The sequence below is a fragment of the Chionomys nivalis genome, chromosome 1, assembly GCF_950005125.1.
Source record: "Chionomys nivalis chromosome 1, mChiNiv1.1, whole genome shotgun sequence".
Classification (NCBI taxonomy): Eukaryota; Metazoa; Chordata; class Mammalia; order Rodentia; family Cricetidae; genus Chionomys; species Chionomys nivalis.
Window position 1 is genome coordinate 18,160,278 of NC_080086.1, and position 10,202 is coordinate 18,170,479.

The following is a 10,202-nucleotide window of genomic DNA, read 5'->3' on the forward strand; positions in this document are numbered from 1 at the left end:
GAAAGAAATAAAAAAAATTGCAAATGAGCCCAACTTTATTTGCATTCTAGCATATTGGAATTCAGTAGTTCCTTCATCCCTATGGACTGACATGTTACGCACACAGCACCTAGAGAAGTTCAGTCAAGCTGGAGGGAAAATGTAAGATTTTCATACTAAAACTAAAAGTAAGTCACAAGTAAATCTTCATTTTTATATTTTCACACTGTGTATGTACTTTCTTTAATACAGAATATTTCTGAATTTTAGAATAATCCACTAAGAAATATTCATCTTTGGAAACTGATTTTTGGGGTCACCTAAAGAATGGCTACTATTCTACAGAACATACTGACAATCATTTTCCTTGTTGAGTTCTTCGTTGGAAATTTGGGGAATGGATTCATAGCACTGGTTAACTGTGTGGACTCTGTCAAGAGAAGAAAGATTCCTTCGGTGGATCAGATCCTCACTGCTCTGGCCATCTCCAGATTCTCTCTACTGTGGGTTATATTTCTAGATTGGTTAGTGTGTATAAATTTCTCCCCCTCATTCATGACTAGAAACATATTAAGAATAACTCAGATTTCCTGGAATATAAGCAATCATTTCAGCATCTGGCTTGCTACTAGTCTCAGCATCTTTTATTTTCTCAAGATAGCCCCCTTTTCTGACTCTCTATTCCTCTACCTAAAATGGAAAATTAAAAGGGTGATTTTGATTGCATTGTTGCTATCACTGGTCCTTCTGTTTTTGAATATTTTTCTAGTAATCAAACATATTGATGCCTGGATTGATGGATACAAAAGAAACTTATCTAACAGTTTGAGTTCAAGTTTTGTAGAATATCCCAGGCTTATTTTATTGCCAAGTTTAATGTTCACATTGATACCTTTTGGTGTATCCTTGACAGTGTTCCTCCTCCTAATCATTTCCCTTTGGAAACACATCAAGAAAATGCAGCATCAGACCAAAGGATGTAGAGATGGCAGAACCTTGGCCCACCTCACAGTCTTGCAGAATTTAGTTGTCTTCCTCCTATTTTACATCACTTTCTTTCTGTCTCTAGTTGTGGAATTGTGGACATTTGATATAGAGAAAGAACTGACTCTTCTATTTGTAAGGGTTGCTATAACTATTTTTCCTTCCATACACCCATATGTCTTCATTCTGGGGCAAAGTAAGCTGAGACAGGACTTGTTTTCTGTATTGCAGTGGCTGAAGTATTGGTGCAAACATGTGTAAAACTTAGATCCATAAATCAGTCTGAATGTCAGTTTGACTATTTTACAGGAGAATAGGTACACAAGAAATTTTTGAGTTTCTAAATTTGTGCTTTTCATATTTTTTTTCTTATTTCTGAATTTTGTAGAAATTTGTTCAGATGGGGGCTATCCAAACATACTTTAAACTTAGTGTAATACCCAGGTTTCTTATAGTAAACAATTCTGTAAATATTTTGTCAAATAACTTATTTTAAGGTTTACAAGTCTGAAATATATTTCTGCAGTAAGTTACAGTTACTAAAAATAGTGAAACCCTTAAGCGTGTCTTCCAATACTTCACATTTTTACTTAATTCTCTTGTCTTTTTGTAGTGAGAGCTGTTGGCCGCTTCCCTGCCGCCCTAGCTCCCACACGGCTAGCTTTATACCTGAAATAATTACACAGAAACTGTATTCTTTTGAACACTGCCTGGCCCATTAGTTCCAGCCTCTTATTGGCTAGCTCTTACATATTGATCTAACCCATTTCTAATATTTTGTGTAGCACCATGAGCTGGCTTACCAGGGAAGATCTTAACCTGCGTCTGTGTCTGGTAGGAGAATCATAGCTACTCACTGACTCAGCTTCTTTCTCCCAGCATTCTGTCTGTTTACTCCACCCACCTAAGGGTTGGCCTATCAAATGGGCCAAGGCAGTTTCTTTATTAACCAATGAAAGTAACTCCTCCATCATTTCCCCTTTTTATGTTTAAACAAAAAAAGGCTTTCATTTTAACATCATAAATTTACATATAGCAAAACAGTTATCAAGCAAGAATTACAGTTACAAGATTTATATCTATTTTATCTTTTATCATAACTAAGGAAAACTACAACTATATATCCATTCTTCAACTCCATCAAAGACTCCAGAAGGATATAATATTACCGAAGCAAACAAGAAATCCAAAACTCTAGAAATAACAGAGACATCTCACTGCCTGTACAGTCACCCAAAGTTCTTTTGTACCTTTGGGGCATCCGTCTTCAGCCTTCAGGCCCTTAGTATTCAGCAGACATTTCCATGAAGCAGGAAATTTCAAAGACAGTTCAGTCACTATCTGCTGTGTTCTGCAGAATGTCTCGCAGACTCTTTCATGAGTCAGGACCCTCGAAAGACCATCTCACCTTTAGGCAAGTTTAGCAGTACTCTCTCTGCTGGTTCTTTGTGTTTTTATGCATCAGTCCAGGCAAGAGCAGTCTCTTGCACAAATGGCTATCAAACTCCATAAGGAGCCTCTTCGATGCCCATCTTTCTCTTGAAGTAGAATGATGCTGCCAGGAGCAGATGTGTCTCATTGTCATGAAAAGCCCTAAGTTATTAAAACATTTAAATGCCATATTTTGCGGTCTTTGAAAGATGTGAAAAATGTCTAAATAACTGAAATATATCTTTATATATCTAGAAAATCTAACTAACATGACTACAAGCTTGACTATTATTGATGATTATCCATTAACAACCTATATTTCCTAATTATACATTATATTTTAAAAATGAACTTCATGGAGCTGGAGTGATGGCTCAGTGGTTAAGAGCATTGTCTGCTCTTCCAAAGATCCTGAGTTCAATTCCCAGCAACCACATGTTGGCTCACAACCATCTGTAATGAGGTCTGGTGCCCTATTCTGGCCTTCAGGCATACACGCAGAAAGAATATTGTATACATAATTAATAAATAAATATTTATAAAAAAATGAACTTCACAATCACAATACCTTAATCAAGATCAGAAATACATTTACATATAACAAAATTGACCTTAAAATCTATAACAATGCAAATTATTCATAACTATATCATATCCCCCTTTAAATGTAAAAGAATATTTATAAACAATATTTGGGAACATGGGCGCATCCACCTAAGGGTTGGCCTACCAAATGGGCCAAGGAAGTTTTTTTATTAACCAATGAAAGTAACTCCTCCATCATCTTTTTTTAGGTAGGACATGGTATCAATTGCATATAATTATTAAAATGTTTATTTTATTTTTTGTTTCCATTCATTTACTATTATTTTAAAGAAGACAGTTATATAAAACATAAAGTAACTGTGATAATTACTATCTCTGTTATATAAAGCTTCTTCCAGTCTTCCCAGCAAGTATAACACTGACTTCTTCTTTGATACACTTGTTAAGTATATATTCATATCTTTTCTAATAAAATATCTATTAGTGATTACCAAATATATATATATATATATATATATATATATATATATATATATATATATATATTATTTACTAGGATAATAATGTATTTCTCTCTCCTTTGATCAAATGTAGTAAAAAATGTTGACAGTTATACACAAATGCATTCCTTAATGTATACAATTTTTATTAAACAAATAAGTCACATAAATATTCATATGTGTTTATATTAGCATTAATTTGACACCATCATAGGTAAACTGAAATTCAGAAATTCTATGCAAAAAACTTAAAATTAATATTTACAAGGAAAACAAGCCAAACTTAATTGCTTGAGAAATATTTTTCCCTCAAAACCCCAGTACTGAAAAAGAATTGATTTATATTTTCAAATTGTTTAAAATCTAGCTTACTATCCAAATATAAACTGTCCTAAGCAATTAAATTAATATATTTTTAGTATAAAAGCCAGAATAAATGAACTGGGGTGTAAAATGAGGGGGGCCAGGCCTGCTTGATGGGGTTTCTGTCCTGCCCTTTACCCCAAACTGTTTAGCCCTAAAGAAAATCACACATAGGTCTCCATAAATTATAAGCTGATTGGCCCATTAGCTCCAGCCCCTCACTGGCTAACTCTAACATCTTGATTAACCCATTTTTCTGATCTATGTTAGCCATATGGTTCAGTACCTTTTTTTCAGAGGCATCCTGCTGCTTCGGTGGTCTGGGCAAGAGAGGGAGTAATCAACTTCCTCCTTCCCAGAATTCTCCTGTTCTCATTATATCATTTCCACTTCTTGTCTGGTTTTCCCGCCTATATTTCCTGCCTGACCAATCAGCATTTATTTAAAACATGGTTGACAGAATACAAACAATTCTCCCGCACCACTGGGGAATGTGGTTTAATTGATAGTGCTGTACCTTAGCATATATGAAGTTTGTTCCCCTGAGATTGATCCCTACATTATCTTACAGTTATTATTACTCTGATAAAAAGTACTTTTCAAAAGCAATTTGAAAAGGAAGTGATTTGTTTGGTTTACACTTCCATATCACTGTTCATCAGTGAAGGAAATCAGGGCAAGAATTCAATCAGGGTAGAATCCCAGAGGCAGGAGCTCATGCAGAGGCCATGGAAGAGTGCTGTTTACTGTAATGCAAAATTCATAAAGAAAAATTCTGTAAACTTCAAGTGCTGTGGGATAATGCTTTTGTACACTGTAAGGATTTGTTGCTTGTATTAGTTTAGTAATATGCTGATTGGCCAGTAGCCAGACAGGAAGTATAGGCAGGGCAACTAGCCTAAGAGAGTCAGTCACCAGCTAGATACAGAGAAAACAAGATGAAAATACCTCACAAAGAAATGGTACCAAGCCACGTGGCTAAACATAGACAAGAATTATGAGTTAATTTAAGTTATAAGAGCTAGTTAAGCCTGACCATATAGGTCAAACAGTTTATAATTAATATAAGCCTCTGTGTGTTTCTTTGGAACTGAATGGCTGTATAACCAGGTGGGACAGAAACTTCCATCTACACTTAAGCAATTTAAAACTTGTAAAAATCATCTAAGAGAATACATCTTCATTTACCTAGTAGAAATAAGTATCTTGTATCACTTAAGTTTATTGCTGAAGGATTCCTTCCTATGAAAGTAAATATACTATATATTATGACTTATTTTGTGCTGTTGAGGGAATAATAGTATTTCTTTTCAAAGAAAATACCACTGAACTCCTTTATTAGGCAGCAGTTTTGATTGACAGTCATCACAGAAAGTAGACAGATGTGAAAAATTCAGTGTATATAAACTCATCTAAAACTCAGGTACTGAAAAAAAAAACTGCAGTCATAAAATATATAACAACCAAGAAACTTTCCTTGGACACTTTTCTTTCTGTCTAAATTAATCCACTACTGTCATCTTAGTAATGCAGAAATTACTTCTGGAAGTTTAAGAGTGAGGTCATGGCATTTGATGAATTACCATTAGTAGGAAGAATAAAATGGTTCCTCATCAGATTTTCTCTGCATGAATTTATACAGGTTTTTCTTGTGGTACAGAAAAGTTAATATACTTAGAAAAGGATGATTAATTCAAGGTTTATGAAGGAAAACCCTGTCTTGTTACTTTGGCAATGATTAATTGCATTGGTGCATGACTTCCTATTAATCTCACCAATGTATGCTCAAGATAGCTAGAACCACCAACTATACTTTCTTTACTGAGAGATAGGAGAGTCTGTTACCTTTCTGACATGGTATGGATTATTGGGAGCCTCCACTTATTTAGTTGATCTTGTGACAGTAAATATGGAGGACACCAAGAAGCTGAAAAAGCATGAAGTAAAAATTACATGGTTATCTAACTGAAGGACACTATAAATTCTTCAAAGAGCCACAGATATAGATAGATCCATTCTAGTGATATATACACTTTCGTTATATTCCTCATTAGTGTTCTGCTTATCATTACTGTTAATGCAAGCATTAACACATAGCAAAACTTGCTAAGATTACCACTACTTTCCTTATAAATCACAAGATATGAAAAAAGTTCCATTTTTCTTGTTAGCTATTACACACATTGTCTGTGATCACATCAGTTTGGAAGAATAAGCTGTGGCATACCTTATGCTAGACATGAAATTGACTAAGTGTTAATTTATTCCCTTAATATTTTCTGTGAAAAATAAGCATATAAAAATTACAAAACAAAGCCAGGCAGTGGTAGCACACTCCTTTAATCCCAGCACTCAGGGAGGCAGAGGCACATCTCTGTAAACTGAATGCCAACCTGTTCTACAGAGTGAGTTCTAGGATATCCAGAGATACACAGAGAAAACCTGTTTCAAAAAAAAATAATGAAAACCAAACCAAAACAAAGCAAATGAACAAACAAAAAATCCCTTATAAACAACTTGTGCAACTATTACACTAAGGGATTTTTGTGGAAGAGGAATCGGAAAAATTTTAAGAGCCACAGGAAAAAAGAGTCATCTATGGTATTGTGTCTCTAGGTAATGTCAGAAACTACACCAAAATTGTCACCATCATGACTACCCAAACATGAGCTGGACAATAATAATAACAAACATTTTAAAGTTAACTGAGGAAAGAACATGAGGCATCAATCCTAGACAAAGAACTATAGGCAACCAAGGAATGCTGGAAGTGTGGGAAATAGTGTTTCTTAGGAAAGAGCACGGCAATTGCTTATCCAATACTAAATGATCAGCTCTGGAGATACGCAAACCAACATACATACTGAGTGGTTTGCATTTATGTGTGTGTGTGTGTGTGTGTTTATGTATGTATAAAAAAGCAATTAATGCAAAAGGAATCCATGAATTTGAAAGAGAACAAGGAGGGTTTGGAAAATTGTATAATATTATCAGAATCTGAAAATATAAAATAGTATTTTTTAAATAAGTAAGTACCTTTTAACATCAACAGCAAAATTCACTGAGAACAAAATCAGAGATATTCTCAAAATTTAATATACCTACAGATAAAACTAGGAAAAACGAGGAAAGTACTCTACAATAAAATGAGAAAAAACTATGAACCCTTTGAACTAAAAGGCAAACCTGTCAAGCAAACTATGCCCACTAGTGGCACAGTTCCAAGACATACTGCATTTACTCTTTGGTCAGGGTTGCTTTGGGGGACTGTAGTTGGTTTAACATTTCAAAGAAGAACAGATTATCTATGCATAACTGTAACATGATCGGGGCCTGCTTGTTGGGTTTTCTGTCCTGCCCAGTACCCCACAGCCAGCAAGTCCCCCAAAAAAATCACACAGAGATCTCCATAAGTTATAAAACTGATTGGCCCATTAGCTCAGGCTCCATACTAGCTCTTGTAGCTTATATTAACCCATCGTTCTTATCTATGCTAGCCACATGGTTTGGTACCTTTCTTAGCAAGGCAGCTCATATCTTGCTTCCTGGGTGATCTGCGCAGGACTGACAAAATCAACTTTCTCCTTCCCAGAATTCTCCTGTTCTCATTGCATCATTTCTACTTTCTATCTGGTTTTCCTGCCTATACTTCCTGCCTGACCAATCAGTGTTTATTTAAAACATGATTGACAATACAGACAATTCTCCCATACCACATAACTCTCTGAATTGTGACTCCTGTGGCTCAACTTGCTGAGATTGCTGTTGATGCTTCCTGTTTGCCTGTCCTTTGTTTACTCTTCAGCTATCAAGGAAAATCAGACGTACACTATGTTACAATATAGCTGCCATCCTGACAAGACAGCATACTCTTTTACATCATCCTTGTTTTCAAGGGAGTCATGGGATAGACACTGTTGGGAAAAGAAGCATACAATTTAACACAGCTTTGCTGGACAAGAAGGAGACAGAGAATGAGAAAGATTCTTACAGTGTTAATGAGCTGAATCATTTAAGTGTCTGTTTCATGTGACAGCAGAATTGACTTCCTGCTTTTACAGTTTCAAATGACAAATTTCAAGTTGACTAAGTTCCTGCATATAATATTCTACAATATAAACACAAAACAAATGCTAAACATTTACTTTACAACTAATATAACTTTTACCATGAGAAAGATGCATACTGCAAGTTGAATAGAAAAATAACCTAAATTATTAAAGTGAAAAAGAAGCAATTTTAATTCAAATAAATGTTTATTGGTGAATGTGGGTGTGTTTGTCAGAGGATGAATACATACATATTGACATATATACATAGATACATTTACAGAGCATATTAGAAATGAAACAAAATATTAGATAATTCAAGCAGAGGAAGAACATTGAGTAACATGTGTATATGAGATGTTTTTTAGCTTTAAAAAAATTCTATGCACTGAAATGTCAGACATAGGCATCCTATTGTCTTTGATATTTATGAGGACTTTTGAAATACTTAACCCCAAATCTAAAGGGAAAAAATACAAAATATGCAAATAAACACATTTTTATATTGTGTCAGGAAAGTAGAAGTCAGCATTCCCTTCAGTATCTGAGAGGATATGGATGAACCTTGGCTGGTCTTGGTGAGAAAATTTGAGATTATCGTGATCAAGTTAAGAAGTGAATAACTAGAACATATTGATTTTTGACTGGTTTGATATTTTGTATGTCAGTTTTAACAGTGAAGAAATGACTGATTTTTGTCAAATATATGGAGTGATTTAGACGAATTAATAAATGCTAAGCAGTGATAAATGACATTTATGCACTGTGTTAAGAATGGGTGTGGCTATACAGAGCCTACTAACCATTTTAATCATGGGATCCATTGTTGATGTTTGGAGGATGGATTCATAGCTTAGTGAGCATCATGGACTGGGTCAAGGGACGAAAAACTCTTCAGTGAATCAGATACTTACAGCCTTACTTTTCTCCAGATTCATTCTCCTCTGAGGGTTATTTCTAGATTTTTTTTTTTTTTGCTGTGTATAATTTACCCAGATTTACTGATGGCTGAAAAGACATTCAAATAAATTGTGTGGCCTGGCCCCTGACCAATCATGTTAGTAACCGACTGGGTACCAACCTCAGCATCTTTTATTTTCTAAAGATAGGCAGTATTTTGTTTTTGAATTCTTTTTCCATACAAAAAATGGAGGTTTAAAGATGTGGTTTTCATGGACTTTGCTGCTACCCACCGTCCACTTGCTTTGAAATACAATAATGTTAGTCAGCCATATTTATGCCTAATTGGATACACCAGAAGTCACATTTCTTTTGCTTTTAATATAAATGACTTTCTAACTTCTCCCTGTTTGTTTTATTCACCGCCTTTATCTTCAACTTCATTCTCTTCACTGTGTCTGTGGCCACTTTCCTACTGTTCATCTTCTAGCTGTGGTGAAGATCATGCCACACAATGCCAAAAGATGTAGAGATGTCAGCTCCACAACCCACATAAAGGCCTTGTAATCCATCACCAGCTTCTTTCTACTTTATTGAACTTTCTCTCTCTAACTCTATGCACTTCGACTTTTGAAATGAATAACAATCTGATGATTTAGTTTGTGAGGTATACAATCATAACATTTCCTGCTGTCCAGTCATTTGTCCTAATTATCAGAAATAATAAGGTCAGACAAGCCTTGCATCCTGTGTAATGGTGGCTAAGTTTCAGTACTAAAGATACAGAACTCCCAGTTCCTTAGAAAACTCCAAGGATCAGTTTGTATAACATAAAGAAAAATCACACATAATTCTAATATGTATAAAGTTGTGCCTTTGATATATTCTCTTGTATTTTACTTTTTGATTTTGCAAAAGAATGCTTAGGATAAGGAATAACTTATTTTTGCTCCTTTGTAGTAAAATGTAGTAAAGTTAGAAATCAGCTTTCTTACTCAACTGTCTTCTCTACTTTACTAATTTTCTCTTGTCATCTGCAGCTATAAAAATCCACTACCTACAACAGTGTTTTCATTGGGTCAACAAATAGCTCCCAAATCCTGACACAGAGACACATTACTGGCTGTGAATGTTCAGCCTTAACTTTTTTCTTATTTTATGTATTTTTTTTAAAAAAATCTTTTTCATTTTACATACTAATCCCAGTTCACACTTTCACCCCTTCTCCCATTCCCCCTACCTTTTTTCCCTTTAGACCCTATCCATCAAAAATATACATCAAACCCCACATTCTAATAGTAGAAGATTTCAACACTCCTCTCTCACCAATGGATAGGTCAACCAGACAGAAAGTTAAGAGAGAAATAAGAGAACCAACAGATGTAATGAACCAAATGGACTTAACAGACATCTATAGAATATTCCACCCAAGCAGAAAAGATTATACCTT

General features: G+C 34.8%; 1 protein-coding gene across 1 annotated transcript; it reads left to right on the forward strand.

The window, feature by feature from the left end:
- Nucleotides 1-306: 306 nt before the first annotated feature.
- Nucleotides 307-1,224, forward strand: LOC130884472 (taste receptor type 2 member 14-like). Its single transcript, XM_057785589.1, has one exon. The coding sequence runs from the start codon at nt 307-309 to the stop codon at nt 1,222-1,224; it is 918 nt and encodes a 305-aa protein (XP_057641572.1).
- The last annotated feature ends 8,978 nt before the right edge of the window (nt 1,225-10,202 follow it).

Coding starts and splice junctions, on each gene's coding strand:
- LOC130884472 (XM_057785589.1), top strand. CDS start 307: ATGGCTACTATTCTACAGAACATACTGACAATCATTTTCCTTGTTGAG.